Source organism: Eimeria necatrix, genomic scaffold, assembly GCF_000499385.1.
Source record: "Eimeria necatrix Houghton genomic scaffold, Enh_scaff305, whole genome shotgun sequence".
Taxonomy (NCBI): domain Eukaryota; phylum Apicomplexa; class Conoidasida; order Eucoccidiorida; family Eimeriidae; genus Eimeria; species Eimeria necatrix.
This window is the reverse complement of record NW_013655300.1, coordinates 1-22,500: the sequence shown is the minus strand read 5'-3', so window position 1 is coordinate 22,500 and position 22,500 is coordinate 1. Positions and strand designations below refer to the sequence as shown.

General features: G+C 60.4%; 4 protein-coding genes across 4 annotated transcripts in view; 3 read left to right on the top strand and 1 right to left on the bottom strand.

The window, feature by feature from the left end:
* Positions 1-1,424, top strand: part of ENH_00041490 (CAM kinase, CDPK family, putative) — a gene marked incomplete at both ends in the record, with an annotated part of 7,212 nt that extends 5,788 nt beyond the window's left edge. The window contains 6 exons of the mRNA XM_013585271.1: positions 100-284; positions 461-617; positions 761-850; positions 949-1,025; positions 1,136-1,261; positions 1,383-1,424. Of these exons, the coding sequence (XP_013440725.1) occupies positions 100-284; positions 461-617; positions 761-850; positions 949-1,025; positions 1,136-1,261; positions 1,383-1,424 (677 nt within the window). The remainder of the gene's footprint in view (positions 1-99; positions 285-460; positions 618-760; positions 851-948; positions 1,026-1,135; positions 1,262-1,382) is intronic.
* A 1,102-nt stretch (positions 1,425-2,526) lies between these two features.
* Positions 2,527-3,531, top strand: ENH_00041480 (hypothetical protein, conserved; the record flags this gene model as incomplete). Its single annotated transcript, XM_013585270.1, has 1 exon — positions 2,527-3,531. The coding sequence occupies one exon, from the start codon at positions 2,527-2,529 to the stop codon at positions 3,529-3,531; it is 1,005 nt and encodes a 334-aa protein (XP_013440724.1).
* A 1,247-nt stretch (positions 3,532-4,778) lies between these two features.
* Positions 4,779-6,455, top strand: ENH_00041470 (hypothetical protein, conserved; the record flags this gene model as incomplete). Its single annotated transcript, XM_013585269.1, has 3 exons — positions 4,779-5,206; positions 5,522-5,817; positions 6,214-6,455. The coding sequence occupies 3 exons, from the start codon at positions 4,779-4,781 to the stop codon at positions 6,453-6,455; spliced, it is 966 nt and encodes a 321-aa protein (XP_013440723.1).
* A 936-nt stretch (positions 6,456-7,391) lies between these two features.
* ENH_00041460 (hypothetical protein, conserved) lies at positions 7,392-22,212 on the bottom strand (the record flags this gene model as incomplete). Its single annotated transcript, XM_013585268.1, has 9 exons — positions 7,392-7,514; positions 7,889-8,008; positions 8,966-9,535; positions 9,711-9,848; positions 10,007-10,066; positions 10,208-10,776; positions 11,087-11,336; positions 11,778-15,635; positions 16,124-22,212. Coding segments are annotated over 9 exons (11,777 nt in total), but the record flags the coding sequence as incomplete, so codon positions are not given.
* Positions 22,213-22,500: the final 288 nt, after the last annotated feature.

Here is a 22,500-nt window from a genome sequence, read left to right as displayed (position 1 = left end):
GCCCCTGCTGCTGCTGCCCCTGCTGCTGCTGCTGCTGCTGCTGCCCTTCTGCCGTTTGGAGGCGGCCCCACAGCCTTCCGCCCCGCGCTTGTTCCGCAGGCGAGCCGGACTACGCGCGGGAGTGCGCGCACCTGACGAACGAGGCCGTGTCGCTCATAAAGTGGATGCTCATCAAACCCGAAAGCGAAAGACCCACGGCCACCCAAGTCCTCCGACACCCCTGGTTCAAACAGGCCGACCTCAAAGACATCCACATCTCCCCCATCATTTGCGAAAACATGAAAGTGAGAATCCAACAGACACACCCGCCCTCCCCACCTCCCCAGTACTCTCTCGAACACCGCTCGAAGAATGCACTTCTGTATAAACACCACAGTCCAAAAGAAGCGACAAATAAAACAAGATCCGCAACATTCAATTGCAAATATGAACACAATTTGCCATTTGCCTGCCTTTGCAGAAATACATGCGACAGTCACATCTCAAGAACGCACTTGTCAATCTGATGGTCCACCAGCTAAATGTCACTGGACCTCAAATTCGACAAATCAACGAAATATTTCGCCAACTCGACAAGGACGGCGACGGAACAATCTCCCACAGCGAACTCACCGAAGGTCCGCTGCACCTCAACAGCAATTTTTTAATTGTAATTTCGCATTAAGTACAAACTTTGCAGGAGGAGGGATTATAATTTCAGGCGGACCCCCTGAGATGCATGTGTACATATTGCACAAACACATCCGATTTCTCATTTCAGGTCTGGCCCAGGTGGGCCTTCCACAGTGGGACATCAACAGAATCATTCAGTCGATCGACGTTGACGACTCTGGGAATGTTTCGTATACAGGTAACCGAATTTCTGGCAAGAAGAGCGGATCACGACATGTATGAAGCGAGCCAATTAGAGCACGAACATGCATGGGCGTGTGTGTGCGCATTTTGCAGAGTTTTTGGCCGCGTGTTATTCATGGAAGGAGTCGGAGCTGAATGTGATATGGACAGCATTTCAGAAGATGGACAAAGTGCGCACACCACGTTTTTAACAACAGTCACGTTCTAAACCCTTTCTAGTTCGAGCCGTGTGCAGTGCGCCGCACCGGTAGAATGTGTCTGCACTACGTTTCGACTGCAGGACGGCGACGGGAAAATATCGGTTCCCGAGTTCGAAGCTGTCCTCGGCGGCGAGGACTACCGGCTGGTGCCGAAGGAAACGATCAAGTCGTTGGTGGCGCAAATCGACAAGAACGGCGATGGGCAGGTGAGAGGGCGTGGGGGGGGTGCTTGGAAGTTCGTGAAGTTTCCGTTCTTGGCTCCAGTCCGTCAAGCTTTCCGAGACTTACTGCGCAGGGGGCGTTTCGGCTTGAATGGTTTCTGCGCAGATTGACTGGGACGAGTTCTTGCAGTACATGAAACTCAACTGACCTTCGGCCGAGGCCGCCGTCGCAGCGACTGCGCGGAACGAAGAAGATCGCACACACACGATCTCGAAGGTGACGCCTTCGCGTGGAGGAGAGCCGCGGGCTCCAACGCACTCCTGCGGAGTGCCTTCCGCGTTGTGCAGCGGAGGACAAGCAGTGTTCTTGTCTCGTAGTTGTCGCAGCAGCAGTGCAGGAGTCGCAGTGGTGCGTGGCGGCGGCGAGAGAGGAGGCAGCAGTGGCCAGCGAGCGCCGCCCAGTATTGTAGTAGTGCCAAGACCGGCACTTTTGGCTTCGGGCGCCGCGACTTGAAAGCAGTCGCGTTCGCAGTTATTTTTAAAGTAAATCGCACAGAGTGTGGCTACTGGTGAAGAGGCTTTTTGAGAATCGCTACAGAGGAACGGCAGGAACGGCTCGGGTGTATGTACAACTCTGGGCGACGCCTGATCCTGCGCTCGGCAGCTCGTCACATCTTTTTTTGTCTCCTGTTTTTGAAAACCGGGTTGGCCATAGTTCAAGATGGTCTATTCACTGGCTTTTTTGTTTTTGTAGCATCGCATTCTGTTCCCACGTGGTACTTCCCCACACGTCACGTCACCCGCAACTTCACAATGAGGCAACGCGAAAGCAGCAATGCAAGAACGCGTCGAAGCGTTTCGAGCCCCCAAAGGACTCAGGTAAACCACTACCCCAAGTCCCACGCCTTCCTTCTTTACTGCCACCCCAGGGCCACAATGAAGCACACCCGCCAGCACACTTTAGACAGCAGTCGCCGGCGCAGGAAATTCGCTATCTGGGTTTGAACCCGTTGAACCGGTCGACGCGTGGACAGCCGGGGCAGCCGCCTTTCCCGCCGCCGCCTCAATTCGCGTGAGTCTGTGAACATGCATGCGGCTCAGGAACGAGCCCGTGGCTTAATCTGAACACTTGTGAACACTGTAGACAGGGAGTTCCCGAAGAGCTCTTTAGAACCCAGGAAGTAAACCCTCTGAATAACAACTTTTCAGAGCATCCGAACAACAGCCTCCGGCACGCGCAATCCGTGCCGCACGCGCCCCAGCAACCTTTCACGGGACAATTATTTCACCCTCACCACCAGTCACAGCATATGTTCCAACAAATGCCACCGCATCAGCAGATGCATCCGCACAATCAGCCGCCAGTTAACGCCCCCCCGCAAATGTATCGGGAAAACCGTCACGACTATTCCACGTACAACTCTTTCCAGCCTCCTACGCCCAACATGCCGAGGCAGCATGACCCGCAAGAGCAAGCGGTGCTGGCTTCGCTGCAGTATCCGGCCTGGGAGCGCTACGAGAACGGGCAGGCCTACAACTGCGCGGAGCACATTAACGGAGACCCAAACAATGGGCAGTACATGCCCCAGCACTACTACGGCCCGAGCCACGGCCCACTCTTAGGTCCGGACGAAATGCCGTGTCCCGGCCCGGGCCAGCTCCCCCAAGGCCCCCACCAAGCTGGAGGCATGGGCGGCCCGAACAACAACATGATGCACTCGGGCCACCGATCCCACACGCAGCAACCCTACCACTCGCAGCACCACTACCACCATCAGCAGGGGCGAGGCCCCATGCCCCCGCACATGTGGCAGCCTTCTTACCACAACACGCGCCCACAAGCTGGGCATCCCTATCGTAAAGGGCAGCAGCACCAGTGGCAGCGGCTGCCGCATGGACAGCACCACCAGTACGGCCGCCACCACTACGGGGGTCAGCAGCAAAGAGGCAACAAGCATGGAGGGCGCGCAGCAAACAGAAAGGCTTTTCAGTTCGACGGCACTACCCCTGCGTTCGTTCCACAGTTCCAGTCGAATCGCCAGCTCGAGCTTCAAATTCTGTCCCAGGCAAGCGCCGATGCAAATTCAAATTCACCCAACACACGCGTCAACAACGACTCCCCAGAAAGAAGACCTGCCCTGGATGTGGTGGCCCGACGCCGCCAACACAGAAAGGTATCTTCAGAAGCACAAGGACGGCGAAGGCCGGGTCTTCTTCCGGCTCAAAGACACGCCGCCCAGCCAACGGAAGAAAGTTCTCGACGAAATAGACATTTGGGTGGATGTTGGCACAGTGCCCTCCCTTGTGGGGGATAGAACTAAAGAGGAAGAGGCCACGTAGGGGCAAAACGCACGCGACGACTGACGCGCGGCGGGCACGCCCACTCCCACGGAAACAGCACAAGCAACACTTAACGCAATCGCAAGCAAACACAGTACGCGTCCGCGTACTCAGCTGAAACTTTTACATATAGCAGTACTTCGGCGGTTCCCAGTCGCTTCTTTGCGAGGGACCTGCACTGGGAATCCCAGAGCAGCCGACTGGCTTCTAACACAGCCAACAAGGAAGTTGATTTATTTTAAGTGCCTTTGAGCAGGCCGAGCTAGAAAGTGTGCGAGTAGTTCCTCTACCTCTACCGCTGCTACGCGCTCTCTGTCACACCCTTATTTACAAGAAAAACTCCTAGTCGTACCTCGGAACTTCAATTACTGTCAGTAGGGGTGCTTTCCACGGGGGGCAGCTCGTGCAGATCCTGGGAGATTTTGTGGCTGCTTCCTACTCGTAAATAGCCCTAGAACACTCTCCGCGCTCGCTAAGCAGCGTGAAGCAAAGTCAAAAATCTCAGAAACATTAAAAAAACAAAAGTACATCAGTTATCCCTGTAGCTAGCAGGGAAAGCGAGACAAGACTTGCACGTGGTGGGCGCGGTTGGCGCGCCCGGAAGGCGGCAAGCGCTGGCGGTTGTATGACGCTAAGCTGCTCCTTTGGAGGTAAATTTCGCTTTTATATTTCAAGGATCATTCTTCAGGAATAGTTGTCGCAGAAATGCGTGGTCACGCTGGCCACGTTCAATGTTGACGTGGGCAGCAGCTGTCGGCAGTGCGTTGCATGCGTAGGCGTCTGCCTCGAGCGTTGGCTACCTAAGGCCCGGCAAAGCCCTCATTGGCGGGTGAATGTTTCTGTTTTGAATTTGAAAGGGAGCTCAGGAGAGCCCTGCGGTATTCGGAGGGTCTGTTTAGGCGTTCTCTCGTTCGCGTTTTCCCGTGCGGCGGAGTTGTGAGAGTGTTGGGTTGCGCTCATTTGCTGCGTCGTCCGTCTGTCTTCGGGTTTCTGGAGTGAGCTGGCCTCGTCCCCTGCGGGCCTTCAGCCTGTGGCTGTCTGAGTTTCGGTTGCGCCGCTGCAGCAGCTGCCGCTGCCGCAGCTGCCGCAGCTGCCGCTGCTGCAGCTGCCGCAGCTGCTGCAGCTGCAGCGGCGGGAGCTTCCGATGGCGCGGCTGCGGCGGTGAAGGTCTTCTGCAGGGGCGGGGCGCTGGCGCTGCAGCAGCAGCGGCAGCTTCGGGGCGATGTTGCCGCGGGCTTTGCCGGGGGTGTTCCCGTCGCTGCCGCAGGAGGAGCTGCAGCTGCCGTCTCTGCAGAACTTCGACGCGAAGAGGAAGCGAAAGACCCACGTCGAGGGCCTCCCCAGCCTCGGCTCTTTGGGGGCGCGGGGCCTCCGCTCGAAGTCCTCGAAGGCCCTGGGCAGCAGCCCCTCGAGGGCGGGGGGCCCCGCGGAGGAGCTCGGCAGGGGGGGCCTCGCGCGGTGGCTGGGGGCCCCCGGGGCCCCCGGCAGCAGCAGCAGCAGCAGCAGCAGCAGAGAGAAGGGCGCGCGGCCGCGGCCCCCCAGGGGCAGTCTGGAGGAGCTTTTGGAAGTGGTGAAGACAATTGAAGAAGAATGTCTTTTGGACCCCGAGCGGGAGAGGGCCGCTGAGAAGGAACAAGACCCCTTCTTCAGGTGTATGGACACCATCGCGCAGGTCCTCGAGGAAACCCGGGACCTCATTGAGCAGCGCCGGCGCATCCTGGAGACCAGCGGTGAGCTCCTGCTGCTGCTGCCGCTGCTGCTGCTGCTGCTGCTGCTGCTGCTGCTGCTGCTGCTGCTGCTGCTGCTGGTGTTGGTGTGGGGTGGCGAGGGGCGCGGCTGGCGGGGTGGGAAGCGCCGCTTGCGTGGGCGCGGCGGCAGAGCCTGCGGACGCGTGCACGGCGCTCGCCTCAGCCCTGCTGCTGCTGCTGCTGCTGCTGCTGCTGCTGCTGCTGCTGTTTGCTGCAGGGAAATTGAGGCAGTGCATAAGATGAGCAAGGGGGCCCGGGGGCCCCCCGGAGGCTTCGACGACGAGGGCCGCGCTGCTGTTTCCCTCGCGGACTTGGCCGCGGGGGCCCCCGTGGGGGGTGAGGCGTGGGGCCCCGCAGCAGCAGCAGCAAACGCTGCTGCGCAGCAGCAGCAGCAGCAGCAGCAGCCTGAGGAGCTCACGGAGGAAGACGAGGCTGTGCTGCAGCGCTGGAAAGAAAGAGATAAACAATTCGACGCCCAAGTCGCGCAAATCGGAGACGCCATAGACCGCATCGGTGCGTCCCGCCCGAAACAAAATTAGGGTTTAGGGTTTAGGGTTCAGGGTTTAGGGTTTAGGGTTTGGGGGTTAGGGCTTAAAGTTCAGTGGTGGGGGTTAAGGGTTTCGTGTGTAGAGTGTAGGGTTTGGGGGTTTTTGGCTGGCGCGAGTGGGAGGCGGGGTTACGTTGTTTGTTTCAGTTGGACTAGGGTTTAGGGTTTAGGGTTTAGGGTTTGGGGTTTTGTGCTGCTCGTGGAGTGTACGTACACCTCACGCAGCGGCCGTGCTGCTGCCTGAGGGGAAGTAAAAGGCAAATGGGCCTTCGCGGAGTTGCTGCAGCACAAGGGCTTTTGCTCTTTTGCACCTGCTGCTGCTGCTGCTGCTGCTGCTGCTGCTGCTGCTGCTGCTGCTGCAGCTGAGGTGGCGGTGACGATAGGGCAGCAGGCGGAGCAGCACAGCCAGAAGGCGGAGGAGTTGGCGCAGCAGACGCAGCAAGCTGCTGCTGAGCTGCAGCAGCTGGACGCGAAGCTGAAGGCTTTCATGAAGAGCCAAAGCTCTTCCAACTTTTGCTGCAAACTCATTTTGCTGCTGCTCGTCCTGCTGCTCGGCTGCTTCGTCTTCTCCACCATCTACGCCCGCTACATGAAAAAGGCCTGACCACTCAGCAGCAGCAGCAGCAGCAGCAGCAGCAGCAGCAGCAGCAGCAGCAGCAGCGGGTGGTGGGGGCTCTTTGGGGCTGGGGGTCCCAGAGAGGCCTGGGGGCCCCCGGCGTTTTTTTGGGGGCCTCGGGAGACTTCTCTGGGGCTCAAGCAGCAGCAGCAGCAGCAGCAGCAGCAGCAGCAGCAGCAGCAGCAGCAGCAAGCGCTGCGTTGGTGGCTGGGTTTGCTGAGTTCTGAGGAAGCGCCCAGGAGGGCAGTGGCCTTCCGCTTAGCCTTTTTAGAGGCATTTATTCACTTTAAATGATTTAATTATCTAAAATGAAAAAATGCATTAAAAGGCACTTTCCAGATTTGCTGCACTCCGCCGCGGAGTGTACGTACAGCTGCGCGGTGTACGGACACCGGCGGGAAGTGCAAACAAGAAAAGTGTGCGAAGTGGAGCCGCACTTTTGATGAAATATAATTTGCGTTCTTAAATGCTTTTAATGAAATATAATTTGCATTCTTTAGTGCTTTTGTTTGTTCTAAATGCACTTTAAAGGCAAAGAGAGCCTGCCTCTGGGCAAACGTTGCTGCAGCAGCGAGCCACGCTGCTGCTGCTGCTGCTGCTGCTGCTGCGCTGCAGCAGGAGGCCCTTGGAAGGGCCTTTTGCTTGTCTTTGCTTTGCTGCTGCTGAGGGCCTTTGGGGGCCCCTTGGGGTGTACAGACACCTCGCGGGGCCGCGGGCTAAAAAGAAAAAGCTGGGGACAGAAACAATTAAACAAACCAAACCCCAACTCAGCAGCAGCAGCAGCAGCAGCAGCTGCAGCAGCACTCCTCTTGCTGCTGCTGCACTTGCTCCTGCTGCTGCAGTTGCTGCCGCTGTTGCTGCTGCAGCTGCTGCAGCTGCAAGCAGCTGCTGCGCTGCTGTCTTTTTCGGCTCAAGTTGAGTCCATTACCCAGCTGCTAGCTGCTGCTGGGTCTGCTGCTGCTGCGCCGCTAGCTGCTGCTGCTGCTGCGCCGCAAGTTGCTGCTGCTGCTGCGCCGCGAGCTGCTGCTGCTTCCCGAAGGCGAAGCGCTGCAGCGCCCCGCAGCAGCAGCAGCAACGGGCAGCTTCGGCTGCTTGCTTCCAGTGACTTGCTGCTACAGCAGCAGCAGCAGCAGCAGCAGCAGCAGCAGCAGCAATGCCAGCCGCAGCAGCAGATTAAAATCCGAAGTCCGCTTTTTGCAACTTGAAGTTTTCGAATTTATTTTATGAAGTGGCAGGCGCGGGGCTGCTGCGGACTTGTCTTGAAGTGCCATCTTTGTGTTTTTTTCTGGTTTTTTGTCCTTTTTTGTTTTAATTTAAATATATTTAAATAAATATAAATATATTTAAATTTAAATGCACCAAATTGTCCTTTTTTGCGCACTTTCGGGCCTTTTCGTTCACTGGTCTTTGGGCATCCGCACCACGAGGGAGCCGTAGGGCAGGTGTCTGTACACCTCAGACTCCGGCAACACCGCCAACTGCAAAATTCTTTTTTTCATTTTTTCCATTTCTTCTTTTGAAGTGCCAGGGGCTGGCTCGGCCTGCAGCAGCAGCAGCAGCAGCGGCAGCAGCAGCAGCAGCAGCAGCAGCAGCAGCAGAAGCAGCAGCAGAAGCAGCAGCAAAAGAGGCAAGAAGCAGCAAAAAGGGACAAAAGAAATTCAAAAAAAGAAAAGATTTCGAAAAGAACGAAAAGGGGGGTTGAGGAACTTTTTTAAAATGATTAAATGAATTTAAATCAAACAAAAAGGAATAAATTCGATTTCTTGAAAGGGCCATAAACAGATTTATAAAATAAATAAAAAGAGAATTAAAAAAAGAAAATAAAAAGGGAAAATAAAAAACAATAAAAGATTAAAGGAAGGCAAGTAAAGGCAAACACAATGTAATGCCAAAATAAATTCAAAATAAATTCGAAATAAATTCAAAATAAATTCAAAATAAATTCAAAATAACTTTAAAATAAATTCAAAATAACTTTTAAAAATATTCAAAATAACTTTAAAATAATTTCAAAATAAATTTAAAATAAATTTAAAATAAATTCAAAATAAATTCAAAAGAAAGCCAAAAGAGAAGTTAAAAGATTAAAAGTGAAATAAAAAGGGCCAAAAATGCAAAACAAGTTTCGAAGAAATTAAAAACTAATCCAACACAAATTAAAACAAATTAAAAAGAATAAAACGAATTAAAAAGAACAAAACAAATAAAAAGAATAAAACAAATAAAAAAGAATAAAACAAATAAAAGAATTAAAAAAAAGGATAACAGAAATTAAAGAAGAACAAAAGAAATAAAAGAATAAACAAACAAAAGAATAAAACAAATAAAAAAATAAAACAAATAAAAAAATAAAAGAAATAAAAGAATAAAACAAATAAAAGAATAAAAGAAATAAAAGAATAAAACAAATAAAAACAAACAAACAAAAGAATAAAACAAAAAAGAATCAAAAAAGAAAAAAAGAAAAAAGAAATGAAACAAAAACTCTTTTTGCCTACGCGGAAAGAAAAGGCTGCGAGGCTTTTGGAGTTTCTGCTGCCGCTTTGCTGCAGCAGCAAATTTCCCCCGCAGACTTTCCACAGAAAGTCCAGCAGCAAAACTGCTGCTTCCTCCAGTGCTGCTTCCTCCTCCTCCAGCTCCTCCTCTTCTTCCTGCTGCTGCTGCTGCTGCTGCTGCTGCTGCTGCTGCTGCTGCTGGGGGTCGGGCTGCTGCTGCTGCTGCTGCCGGTCGGGGGCGTCGCGCCGGTCGTCGTATTCAAGCTGCTGCTGCTGCTGCTGCTGCTGCTGCTGCTGCTGCTGCTGCTGCTGCTGCAAGGAGTTGAGCAGCAGCTGCTTGTTGAAGAGAAAGTGAATGACTTGGGGGCTGGCAGGTTCTGCTAAGCTTTCATCTGCTGCTGTTGTGTCTGCAGCAAAACCATAACAGGCTCTAATTAGTTCTGCATTAAGGACACAGATGCACTGCAGCAGCAGCAGCAGCAGCTGCTGCTGCTGCTGCTGCATCTGCTGCTGCTGTTGCAGCTGCTGGAGCTGCAGCGACGCGGCAAACAGAACTGGCTTCAGAACAGCGAGCTGCAGCAGCAACAGCAGCAGCAGGAACAAGAACAGCCGCAGCAGCAGCAGCAGCAGCAGGAACAAAAGCAGCCGCAGCAGCAGCAGCAACAGCAGCAGCAGGAACAAGAGCAGCAGCAGCAGCAGCAGCAGCAGCAGCAGCAGCAGCAGCAGCATGGTTACAGCCTGGGAGGACTTGGAGCTCGTTGGGCAGCAAACAAGAAAAGAAAGAAGTGGGAGGCAGCAGCAAATCAATGTCTGGCTGAGCAGCAGCAAAAGCTGCTTGGGTGGCGCTGAGGTGTCTGTACACCTCAGCTTCCAGCGACGGCCCCCCCTGCAGCAGCAGCAGCAAAAGAAACGCAGGCACTCAAGAAAGAACGAGGGTTTAGGGTTTAGGATTTAGGGTTTAGGATTTAGGGTTTAGGGTTTAGGGCTTAGGGTTTAGGGTTTAGGGTTTAGGGTTTAGGGTTTAGGGTTTAGTGTTTAGCTGACCAGCAGGCTGACGAACAGCGAGGTTTCTGTCGCATGCAAACCCACCACCTCCAAGGGCCCCTGCAGGCACCGCAAGTTAACCCAAACCCGTGCAAACAGACAGCAGCAGCAGCAGCAGCAGCAGCAGCAGCAGCAGCAGCAGCAGCAGCAGCAGCAGCAGCAGCAGCAGCAAGAAGAGTTGCAGCAGCCCTGGGGGCTGACCGCCTGGGGAAGGGCCCTTTGGAGGCTGCGTTGAGTGGCGCGCAGCAGCAGCGGGGAGAGTTTTGCTGCTGCTGCTGCTGCCATTTTGTAGGTGGGGGCCCCTGGGGCGGGGTCTTGCTGCTGCATCATCTGCTGCAGCTGCAGCAGCAGCAGCAGCAGCACGGACGGCCGCGCCACGGGGGCCCCCGCCTTCGAGACCTCCTGCAGCAGCTTGCGGGACTCTGCTGCTCCGAAGAGCGACAGCAGCTCCGCGAGCAAGTCCTGCAGCTCCTGCTGCTGCTGCCGCTGCTGCTGCTGCTGCTGCTGCTGCTGCTGCTGCTGCTGCTGCTGCTCGAGCCAGCGCGTCAGGGCCCGCAGGGTCTGGCCCCACTGCTGCAGCTGCAGCCCCTCGAGGTGCATGCGCAGGTAAACGTCTTGTGCTGCAGCAGCAAACTCTTCTTCTAAAGAACTTAGCTGCGGAGTCACTTCCAGCAGCAGCCACTCCAGGGGGCCCCTCTTGGGGGCCCACAAGCAGCTGCCAACTTCGGGGGCCCCGTAGATTTCCACGGGGCCGCTGGCGCCCCACGCCTCTGCAGCAGCAGCAGCAGCAGCAGCAGCAGCAGCAGCAGCGGTGCGCGCGCTTACAGCAGCAGCAGCGCCGGCAGCAGCAGCAGCTAAGTTGCGGCGATGCTGCACGGAGCATTCATTGGCAGCAGCAGCAGCAGCAGCAGCAGCAAGAGCTGCAGCAGCGCCGTGCCAAGCAGCACCGCCATCGCAGCAGCGAACAACTGCGCTGCTGCTGCAGCTGCGACAGCGACAGACACAACAGCAGCAGCAGCGGCAGCAGCAGCAGTGGCAGCAGCAGCAGCAGCAGCAGCAGCAGCAGCAGCGTGAGCTCACTAAACATTGCGTGGACTGGAGGAGCAGCAAGGGCCTCGGCAAGGGCGCAGGTGACCCTGTGAGCTGCTGCGCTGCTGCTGCTGTCTGCTGCAGCAGCAAGAATTAAATTCAATTTGTCTTTTGCTGCGCTGAGCTGCAGCAGCTGCACTGCCACAGAGTCAAAGGGGGCCCTCCATGCTGCTTGCTGCTGCAGCACCGTCAAGAGTCCTGTCCGGAAGAACTGCTGCTGCTGCGGGTCCTGCAGCAGCAGCTGAAGCGGCACGCGCAGCAGCAGCGTGCGCAGCACAGCACAACGCAGCACAGCAGCAGCAGCAGCAGCAGCAGCAGCAGCAGCAGCAGCAGCAGTCAAGATTCAGAAGCTTTCGTGTCCCCCTGTCCTGCTGCTGCACCCTGTGGGGCCCCACAGAAAGAGGGGCCCCTGGGGCCCCCGTCGCATGCAGGCAGCAGCAACTCGTGCTGCAGCAGTCCAGACAAAGCGCAGCTGCGCCCGGGCGCAGCAGCAGCAGCAGCAGCAGCAGCAGCAACTGCTGCCGCTGCTGCTGCTGCTGCAGCCCCTCTAGGGGCCCCCTAAGGACATGCGGAAGGGCCTCCAGTTGCTGTTTGTCTGTGGGGGCCCTTTTGACTGCCTTTAGAACTATTTGCTGCTCAGCTGCTGCTGCTTCTTTCTGCTGCTTGCTGCTTTGCTGCTTACTTGGTTTGCTGCTGCTTTCACTCTTACCAGCAGCACGACTGGCGAGTCTGCTGCTGCGCTTTCGCCTTCTTGCTCTGCGAGGCGGCGCCGGGCAGCAGCAGCAGCAGCAGCAGCAGCAGCAGCATCGGGTGCAGCAGCAGCAGCAGAGTCGGGCTCAGCAGCAGCAGCTCCAGGGGCCCCCCCCTCCTCCGAAACGAATCCAGGGGGGCCTCCAGGGGCTGCAGCAGCAGCAGCAGCAGCAGCAGCAGCAGCAGCTGGCTGCGTCTGGGCCCTTCGCTGCTGCCAAACAGCAGGGGGGCTGCTGGCCTGCAGGGCGTACATTTGCGGCGCTGCAGTGATGACGTAGTGCTGCTGCTGCTGCTGCTGCTGCTGCTGCAGGTGAGGGTGGGGCTGCAGCAGCAGCAGCGCCTGCTGCTGCGGCCCCACAGCTAGGCTGCTGCTGTAGGGATGCTGCTGCTGCATAGCCGGGTGGTGAATCGCCCCTGTTGCACTTATTGTTATTGTTGCTGGTGCTGCTGGTGCTGCTGCTGCTGCTGCTGCTCGTGCTGCTGCTGCTGCTGCTGGGGAAGCTGGGGCTCCAGGAGCAGGCAGAGCAGTCCGCTGGTGCGCACGCTCCTGCCGCTGCTGCTGCCACTGCTGCTGCTGCTGCTGCCGCTGCTGCTGCAGCTGCAACAGCTGCTGCTGCTGCTGCTGGCGCAACAGCTGCTGCTGCCGCTGCTGCTGCTGCAAGAGCTGCTGCTGCCGCTGCTGCTGCTGCTGCAACAGCTGCTGCTGCTGCTGCTGCTGCTGCAGGTCCTGCCGACGCCCGCTCTGCGCCGTTGCTTGCCTGGTTTGCTGCTGCTGCTGCTGCTGCTGCAGACGCTCGCGACGAGAGAGCTGCGCAGCACTTTCGCTGCTGCTGCTGCTGGCGGAGGCGCGGCCATTTTGGGTGCTGGCAGCTACCCGCCGCTGCTGCTGCCGATTGCTGGACTGCCGCTGCTGCAGCTGCTGCTGCAGCTGCTGCTGCTGCTGCTGCAGCAGCTGCTGCTGCTGCTGCTGCCGTGTTCGACTGCGGCGCTGCTGAGCCACTGAAGCCTCATCTTGGTCCTCAAACTCTGGAAGCAAAGGCCCTTCTGCTGCTGCCATTCTGCTGCCTGCTGCTGCTGCTTCTGGGGCCCTCCGTTGCCAGGAGTTCTCATTTGCTGCTGGCTCTCGGCTTCTCCTAGTGGTCGGTGCTGCAGCAGCAGCAGGAGCTGCAGCAGCAGCAGGAGCTGCAGCAGCAGCAGCTGGGGCTACCTGATTTGGGGAATAATGGGCCGCGCGGCCTGAAGCAGCAGGAGCAGCAGATGGCTGGCGACGCCTTTCGGCTGCTGCTGTTGCTGCAGTTGCTGCTGCTGCTGCAGCAGGTGCTGCTGCTGGCTCTTCTTCCTCTGCATCCTCTGCCTCAGTCTCTGCTGTGCTGCGCTTTGCTGCTGCTGCAGCTCTCGGCTGGTTTGCTGCAGCAGCTGGCAGCAGGCCGTCGCCCAGCGCCTCAGCTTCAGTGTCTCTCAGGACAGCAGAAGCGTTTCGAGAGGACCACTGCTGCAGCTGCTGCTGCTGCTGCTGCTGCTGCTGCTGCTGCTGCTGCTGCTGAGTTCCTGCTGCTGCTGGCGGCAAACTGCCTAGCCCTGCGCCGCTGCGCACAATATCAGGCCCTGTTTGAGAGGGCCTAAGCTGCTGCATTGCCGGTGCTTGCTGCTGCTGCTGCTGCTGCTGCTGCTGCTGCTGCTGCAGGGGCTCTGCCAGCTGCTGCTGGGGACTGCCGGCAGTTGGGGGAAAAGAGTTGGCCTGTTGGTGCTGCTGCAGCAGCAGCTGCTGCTGCAGCAACAACTGCTGCTCTGCGGCAGTGGCTGCATCGATGGTCGGGGCCGCGGCTGGCTGAAAGGCTGCTGCTGCTGCTGCTGCTGCAGCAGGATTTGCAAGGAGGCCGCCTGCTGCTGCGCCTTGCTGCGCCTGCGTGTCTGCCCCAAACCGCTGCTGCTGCTGCTGCTGCTGCTGCATGTCTTGCTGCCTCTGGGCGCTGCTGAGCGCATACTGCTGCATGAGCAGCTGCTGCTGCCTCTGTTGTTCTTCGTGCTGCAGCCGCAGGAGCGTTTGGGTCTCGAGAAGCGCCGGCTGCTGCTGCTGCTGCAGCTGCTGCTGCTGCTGCTGCTGCGCTGCTGCAGCAGCGTCGAATACCGCGTCCAGGCCGTCTGCGCCCAGCAGCACAGCCCCCCTGTTCAGCCCTGTGGGGCGCAGCTGCAGCACGAAATCTGCTGCTAAGGAAGACAGCAGCAACTCAACAGCAGCTAAGTTGCACTGCAGCTTGCTGAAGGCACTTCCGCCTTCTCCGAAGCCCCGGGGGCCCTTGGCAGCAGCGGCCACGGAGTCCACCAGCAGCGACGGCTGCTGCTGCTGCTGCTGTTCCTGCTGCTGATGCTGCTGCTGCTGCTCCTGCGCGGGCTGCTGCTGCTGCTCGTCTTCCCGCTGCTGCTGCTGCTGCTGCTGCTGCTGCTGCTGCGGCTCGTCGTGCTGCTGCGGCGCGTCGGGGAGCTGCTGCTGCAGCCGGCGGACGGGAAGTGCAGCAGAAGAAGCGGAAGGGCCAGTTCGCCATGGCTGGGGAGCAGCAGCAGGATTTTGGAGGGCTGGCTGCTGGTGCAGCAGCTGCTGCTGTTGCTGCTGCTGCAGAAGGAGCTGCTGCTGCTGCTGCTGCAGCAAGAGCAGCTGCTGCTGTTGTTGGTGCTGCTGTTGCTGCTGCAGCTGCTGCTGCAGCAGCTGCTGCTGCTGCGGCTGTTGCTCCTGCTGATGCTGCTGTTGCTGCTGCTGCTGCTGCTGCTGCGGCGCCTCTGGCTCGTCTGCGAGCGCGGGCGGGCTGGGCACCCAGGGGATGCCCCACTCCTTCCCTTCCGTAACTTCCTCGAGGTCAACCATCTGCAGCAGCGCCTCCTGCTGCTGCTGCTGCTGCTGCTGCTGCTGCTGCTGCTGCTGCTGCTGCTGCTGCTCGCCCCCCTCTTTGTACTTCAAGCAGCACAAGAAGGCCGCCTGCAGCAAACCCACCTGCTGGCCCGCAGCTGCGCGGCGAAGAGCAGCAGGAGAAAAAGGGTCTCCGGGGTTAACTCCGAGGGGCCCCCAGGGGCCCCTGGGGGCCCCCGTTTCGAAGTCCGTGGGTTGGGGGATGTTGGCGAAGAGGAAGGCCTGGGCCTGCTGCTGCACCAAGGCTTCGAGCGGCTGCTGCTGCTGCTGCTGCTGCTGCTGCTGCTGCTGCTGCTGCTGCAGGGCCTCCACGGAGCGCGCGAAGGCCTCCAGCTGCAGCCACAGCAGCTTCTGCAGCAGCGGCAGACACACGGGATATGCTGCTGCTCTGCAGCGAGCAGCAGCAGCTTCGCAGAAGCCCAGAGGAGCAGCAAAGCCCCAGCACTGCGCGTCTTGGGTGCAGGGCTGGCCCTCCAGCGCTTCGCAGGCCACCTGCAGCAGCGCCCCGTGCTGCTGCTGCTGCTGCTGCTGCTGCTGCTGCTGCGGGGCAGCAGCAGAGGACAGCCCCAGCAGCACCGGCCGGCTCCAGGGGACGCACACGTGCAGGGGCGATACTGCAGGACCAATGGTCACGGGGCCACTGGCCGCTGCTGCTGCTGCTGCTGCTGCTGCGGGCTCTGCTGCTGCCGCTTCTTCTGCTGCGGGGGCGCCGCTTGCTGCAGCAGCAGCAGCAGCAGCAGCAGCAGGCAACACAGAAAAGGGGGGCCTGCAAAGCCCAGAGAGACAAATAGCCCCCCAGCGACACTCCAGCTCTGCTGTGCCTTCGCAAGCCTCGCCCAGCCGCCTCTGGGGAGTGCAGCCCCCAGCAGTGAGCGAGCAGTAGTAGCCCTGCAGCAGCAGCAGCAGCAGCAGCAGCAGCAGCAGCAGCAGCAGCAGCAGCAGCAGCACTTTGGCATGAGGAAGCTGCGCTGCCCGCCACGAAGGAGGATACTGCAGGGCTGCTCTATGAACACATTTGGGGGGCTGCGAAGCATGCAGGAGCAGCACCGAAGCAGCAGCAGCAGCAACAGCAGCAACAGCTGCGGTGCCGCAGCGGCAACAGCAGCAGCAGCAACGGCACGGCAGCAGCAACAGCAGCAACAGCAGCTGCAGCAGCAGCACCGCAGCGACAACACCAGCAGCAGCAGCAGCAGCAACAGCATCGCAGCAGCAACGCCAGCAGCAGCAATAGCAGCAGCAACAGCAGCAACAGCAACAGCAGCAATAACAGCAGCAGCAGCAGCAGCAGCAGCACATGCAGCACAAGAAGCAGCAGCAGCCCAACAAGCAGCAGCAGCTGCTGCTGCAGCTCTGTGGCGCTTCTGCATTGGCCTTACTTCTCTGCAGCAAGTGCTGTCGCAGCCAGCAACTCCTCTAGGGCCCATTCCACTTTGCAGTGGCTGGAAGCTGGAGGCATAGCTGCTGTGGGGGCCGAGCAGCAGCTGCTGCTGCTGCTGCTGCTGCTGCAGCAGCTGCTGCTGCTGCTGCTGATACAGCTGGTGCCGCGCCTGCTGGGAGGCGAAGGGAGAGCTGCACTCGCCCCGAGCAGCACTCAGCAGGTCGCAGCTGAAGTCATCTTGCTGCTGCTGCAGCTGCTGCTGCTGCTGCTGCTGCTGATTGAGGGTTTGCTGCTGTTGCGTCCGACCCTGCTGCTGCTCCCCCAGGGCCTGCTGCTGGTGCTGTGCGTGCTGCTGCTGGAACTGCGGTTGCATTTGCTGTAGCTGCTGAAACTGCTGCTGCTGCTGCTGCAGCTGCTGCTGCTGCTGCCCCCAGTTGGGGCTATTCGAGCCACCGCTGCTCAGAGCTCCTGGTTGCTGCGCTGCGGAGCCCCCTGCAGCAGCAGCAGCTGCTGCTGCTGCTGCTGCTGCACTGGCAGAGCCGGTGCTCCCTGGCGCAGCGCCCCCACTCACGCCATCTCTAGAGCTGCTGCTGCTGCTGCTGCTGCTGCTGCTGCTGCTGCTGCTGCCGGTTGTTTCATCTTCATCTATCCACTCGACGTCGTCCCCCCAGGACTCATCCCAGGGCACCCACTCTCCTTCTTCCAGCACTTCTAGTTCTTCGTCTGCTGCTGCTGCTGCTGCTGCTGCTGCTGCTGCTGCTGCTGCTTGATTTCCAGAGCCTCCAGCAGCTCCCAAAGTCCCGGGGGCCTCTCCCCTCAAAGGCGTTCGGCCCCGCCGCCGCACTGGCTGCAGGTTGCTGCTGCTTCTGCTGCTGGGCCCCTGGGGCCCTGCTGCTGCTGCTGCTGCTGCTGCTGCTGCTGCTGCAGGCCTTCGACCTGGGTCAGCAGCACCAGTCCTTTGTGCTCTAGCAGCAGTAGCAGCAGCAGCTGCTGCTGCCGCTGACGGCGACGCTGGTGCTGCTGTTGCTGCCTCTGCCGGTGGCGGCGCTGCTGCACCTTCCAGTGCTGCTGCTGCTGCTGCTGCTGCTGAGGCCTCCACAGCTGCTGCAGGACGCGCAGCAGCAGCTGAAGGCGTCTGCTGCTGCTGCCCCGGCCGAGACCGCGGCGAATCGAATCGGGCCCGTGCAGCGTTGCCCTCCACTGCTTCTGCCGCTGCTGCTGCTGCTGCTGCTCTTTCTGCTGCTGCTGCTGCTGCTGCTGCTGCTGCTTCGTCTGCTGCTAGGTCTTGTGGGGACCCTCTTATCTCTCCGTGTGCAGCATCAGCAGCTGCAGTGTCTTCTTCAGCTGCTGCTGCTGCCTCGGACTGGCTCCCTAAAGAGGCTCGCGGCTCCCTTCCTTCTGCTGCTGCTTCTGCTGCTGCTGCTTCTGCTGCTGCTGCTTCCGCTGCTGCTGCTGCTGCTTCTGCTGTTAGCCTTTCTTCGCCTCCAGCTGTAGCTAATTCAGCTGAATCAGATGAAAACGGAGGCGCCGGTGTCTGTTGTGGCGCTGCTGCAGTTGCTGCAGTTGCTGCAGTTGCTGCTGCTGCAGCTTCTGTGTCTGCCGCTGCTGCTGCAGCAAAATCTTCTGTTTCTTGATTCTGCCTGGGGGCCTCCGCAGGCGTAGATGCAGCAGCAGCAGCAGCAGCAGCAGCAGCAGCGTAGCGGTCGGCAGCAGCAGCGCTGCCTGGTCCCTCTGCCTCTGCTGCTGCTTCTCCTGCTTTGCTGCTGCCAGCCAGCTGCTGCTCCTCGCGCTCACCAGGCCCTCCAGCAGCAAGCGCAGCAGCAGTTTCTGCTGCTGCTGCTGCTGCTGCTGCTGGGTCATCGCCCTCTGCCTCTGTTTGCTGCTGCTGCTGCTGCTGCATTGTGGGGGCGGCCCAGTCCCCTGGCCCCACAGCAGCAGGCAGCTGGTTTGCTGCAGTGCCCTTTTGCTGCTGCCGCTGCGGCTGAGGAGACAAAAAGGCAGCTGCTGCTTCCTCCTCTCTGCCGCCTGCCAGTAACCCCGCCCCTGCTGCTGCTGCAGGCCCTTCTTCCCCCGCTGCTGCTGCTGCTGCTGCTGCTGCTGCTGCTGCTGCTGCTGAACGGCGAAGCACTGGAGTCTCGGAATCATCATCAGAGTCTTCCCACTCATCATCTGCGTCTGTCTCCTCCGAGGGGAAGGCAGAAGGCAGCATTCCGAAGCCTCTGTCAGCTGCTGCGTCTGCTTCGTTTGCTGCTGCTGCTGCTGCTGCTGCTGCTGCTGCTGCTGCTGCTGCAGCGGGTGCGGGGGCCTCCGCTGCTGCTGCAGCAGGCGACGCCCACGCTGCTGCTGCTGACCCGCCCTCTGCTGCTTCTGCTGCTTCACTCTCCCCCCCATAACTCCTCTCAGAGTCCTTAACCCAAGGCCCTGGCAGCATGCCCCCAGGGGGCCCCTCGGGGGGCCCCTCGGGGGGCCCCTCGGGGGGCCCCCCTGGGGGCCCCTCTGGGGGCCCCCCTGGGAGCGCCCCTGGGGGCCCCTCGGGGGGCCCCTCTGGGGGCCCCCCTGGGAGCCCCTCTGGGGGCCCCCCTGGGAGCGCCCCTGGGGGCCCCTCTGGGGGCCCCTCGGGGAGGGACCCGCTTGAGGGCACGGCTGGGGGCCCCCATGTGGGGCCCCCAGGGGGCCCCTCACCAGGCCGTCTTGGCTGCAACTGCTTCTGGCTGCTGCTGCTGCTGCTGCTGCTGCTGCTGCTGCGGCTCTGCAGAACTGAGGCCCCTTCTTCAGGCAGCACTTCGTTTTGCCCAGCGGAGCTGCGCTGCTTCTCCTTTTCGTCTGCTGCTGCTGCGCTGCTGCTCTGCCCCGAACCTCTCTTGTCAACGCCGCTGCTGCCGTCGTTGCTGCTGCTGCTGCTGCTGCTGCTGCTGCTGCTGCTGCTGGGGGGCGAGGGCAAGAACCCCCCCCGCCAGTCGTCTTCTTCATCTGAGTCTTCTGTTTCCTCGAAAGTGCTTCTCCCTTCACTTTCCATTTCTGTAGAGGCCCCAGCAGCAGCAGCAGCAGCAGCAAAGCTGCTGCCTGCAGCAAGGGGGCCCCACAGGTCCTCTGGGGGCCCCCCGAGGGGCCCCCCCGCCGGGTTCGGGGGGTTTTCAAGGACCCAGGGGGCCCCTTCCGAGGGAGGGGGCCCCCCTTCCCAGCTCTGCGCTGCTGCTGGACCCCTTTTGTTTTCATTTAAATCCCACTCGGGGGGCCCCCAAGCTGCTGCTGCTGCTGCTGCTGCTGCTGCTGCTGCTTCCGCAGCTTCGCCAGGTGTCTGTACACCCCACGCAGCTGCCTGTACACCCGAACCAGCTGCCTGTACACCTGAACTCAGCTCCTCCCCAGGGGCCCCCAAACCAAACCCTTTTAGTTGGGGCCCCAGGGCCTCAGCTTCTGGGGGCAGAGGCTCAAGGGGGCCCCCCTGGGGGCCCCCAAAGGGGCCCCCGGGGGGGCCCCCGGGGGGGCCCCCAGGGGGGCCCCCCAGGGTCCTCTCAGGGGGGCCCCCCCCCAGCGCCTGAATGGCCTCAGGGGGGCCCCCAAGAGGGGCCCCTTCCCATGTTGCTGCATCTTCTGGGTGCTGAGGTGTATAGGCAGCTGCTGCTGCTTCAAAGGCTTCTTCAAAAGCATTAAACCCCACACCTGCTGCCTCTTCCGGCAGCAACGGCTCCCCCACAACGTGCTGCTGCTGCTGCTGCACCTGCTGCTGCTGCTGCTGCTGCTGCTGCTGGTTGTCCATTTCAGGCTCAGCTTCTTCAGCCGCTGCTGCTGCTGCTGTGCTGGCCTCAGGGGCCCTCTTTGGGGCCATTTCTTCCACCAAGGCTTCTTCGCTGAAGTTGGCCTCAAACTGCTGCTGCTGCTGCTGCTGCTGCTGCTGCTGCTGCAGCTGCAGCTGCGGGGGCAAGTGCGGCACCTCTTGCGTTTTTCCTTGTCCTCTTGGAAGCGCCTTTTGCTGTTCAGCCACCCCGTGGACAAGGACAGCCCCATCGTGTTGCTGTTGCTGCTGCTGCAGCAGCTGCTGCTGCTGCTGCTGCTGCATTTCGTCCATTTGCTGTGCTGCAGGTCCTTCTTGCTGCTGCAGCAACATCTGCGCTTCATGCGGCTGCTGCGGCGCTTGCTGCGGTCTCGCCTGCGGAGGCAGTGGCTGCTGCTGTGCAGGATGTAACTGCACTGGCAGATGCTGCTGCTGCTGCTGCTGCTGCTGCTGCTGCTGCTGCGGCGGCGGCGGCGACGGCGGCGGCGGCGGCCCCTGTGGCAGCACCTGCTGCTGCTCCGGAGTGCGCTGCAGCAGCTTGTGGTGGTGCTCGTGCTGCTGCTGCTGCGGTGTTTGTTGCGGCCCTGTTTGCTGGAGCAGCACATGAGGCTGCTGCAGCATGGGTCCCTGCTGCTGCTGCTGCTGCTGCTGCTGCTGCTGCTGCATGAGTGGCTGGTTTAGGGAAGGGGACTGCATTGGGTTTTGGCTGGGGGCCCCAAAAGGCGGCCCCTGGACCCCAGGCTGCTGCAGCAGCAGCTGCTGCTGCTGCAGCTGCCCCTCAAGAGCTCCTGCTGCTGCGCCTTTGCTGCTGGGGGGCGCAGCTGCCCCATGCGCCGCTGTGTCTGCACTGGCTGTCGTTGTGGAGGCCTTGCCGTGCTGCTGCTGCTGCTGCTGCTGCTCATGTTGCTGCAGCTGCTGCTGCTGCTGCTGCTGCTGCTGCTGGTCGAAGAGGTCGTCCCTGAAATCGTCTGCCACTGGCGGCAAGAGGAACTCCAGCCCGTCCATCCCCCACCCGCTGCTGCTGCTGCTGCTGCTGCTGCTGCTGCTGCTGCTGCTGTAGGCGTCCGGGGCCCTCCTCCAGGCCTGTCTGCAGCGGACGCCGCAGCGGCGCCGCCGGGGGGGCCCCCCAGAGACCCGCGGAGAAGGGTACCGGGGGATGCAGAAGGAAGAGGCCCAGGGGGCCCCCAGGGGGGCCCTTTCGGGGGGGGGGAAGCAGTAACTCAGTGCATGCGCGGGCCACAGGGGGGCCCCCCGGGCCCCCCCCTTCCCCAGGCCCAAAGAGGCAATGGGGGCCCCCGCCAGCGAAGCAGCAAGGGCCTCTTCGGGGCCCAGGGCCCCCAGCCGCAGTTCCCGCACGGCCTCGCTGCTCAGGGGGCCCCCCAGGGGGCCCCCCGCGGGGGCACTGTCCTCGGCGGCTTCTGCTGCTGCTGCTGAGGCCTCTGCTGCTCGCAGCTCCTTCAGCAGCTGCAGCGCTGTCTCTTTCCACTGCGTAACGTCCATGCTGGGCACTTGCTGCTCAGGCAGCAGCAGCAGCTGCTGCTGCTGCTGCAGCTGCTGCTGCTGCTGCTGCAGCTGCTGCTCTTGCTGCTCCGGATGCGCTTTGTGCTGCAGCGGCTGGAGTTGTCTGGGAGCAGCAGCAGCTGCGTTGTTGCTGGCAGTTGCCGTCGCCGCCGCCGCCGCCGCAGCAGCAGCAGCAGCAGCAGCAGCAGCAGCAGCAGCAGCAGAGTCAGTGCTGCTGGGCACCACAGCCAAGTAAGACTGGCAGTGGCCCCTCACACAAGACCCGCAGCCCTCGCGGCAGCGGTAGGGGCCCCCGCAGGGGTCTCCCTCGAGGCCCTCTGGCAGAGTGCAGACATACTGGGGCCCCGGGGCCCCCAGGGGGCCCCCCAGGGGGCCCCCCAGGGGTCCCCCCAGGGGGGCCCCCAGGGGGCCCCCCAGGGGGGCCCCCAGGGGGGCCCCCTGGAGCGCACGGGGGCGCCCCGCGGCGGCCGCCGGGCCAGCGTCTGGAGGCTGCTGGAGCCCCCGCTGCTGCGGGTAACCCTGCTGCTGCTGCTGCTGCTGCTGCTGCTGCTGCTGCTGCTGCTGCTGCTGCTGGGGCCCCGCGGGGTGTGGGGCCTCCACGAGGGCACAGGTCAAGAGCCCGCAGCTGCTGCTGCTGCTGCTGTCTGTGGGGTCGCAGGGGTCCCCGAGGCCCTTGGGGGGGGCGAAGCAGCGGCGGGAACTGGAGCTGCAGAGAAGGCCTTTGCGGCAAAGAAAAGAAGAAGAAAAACAAGACTCTCCCGCGCGGGCAGTTCCGGGGAAGGTGCAGGTGCCTGCAGCAGCAGCAGAGGAATAAAGGCGAAGTTAAATCAATTAATTGAACATAAATTCAAAAAAATATTAAAAAAATATAAAAAAATGCAAAAATACGAAAAAAAATGAAAAAATTAGAAAATTAGCAGCAAAAGGTGACACTCAAAGCAGCTGCAGCAATTCGCTGCAGCAGCTCTTCTCACACAAAATCCCCTTCGCCCAAATATGCGAAAAGGGGCCCTGGGGGCCCCTGGGGGCCCCTGGGGGCCCCTGGGGGCCCCTGGGGGCCCCTGGGGGCCCCCGGGGGC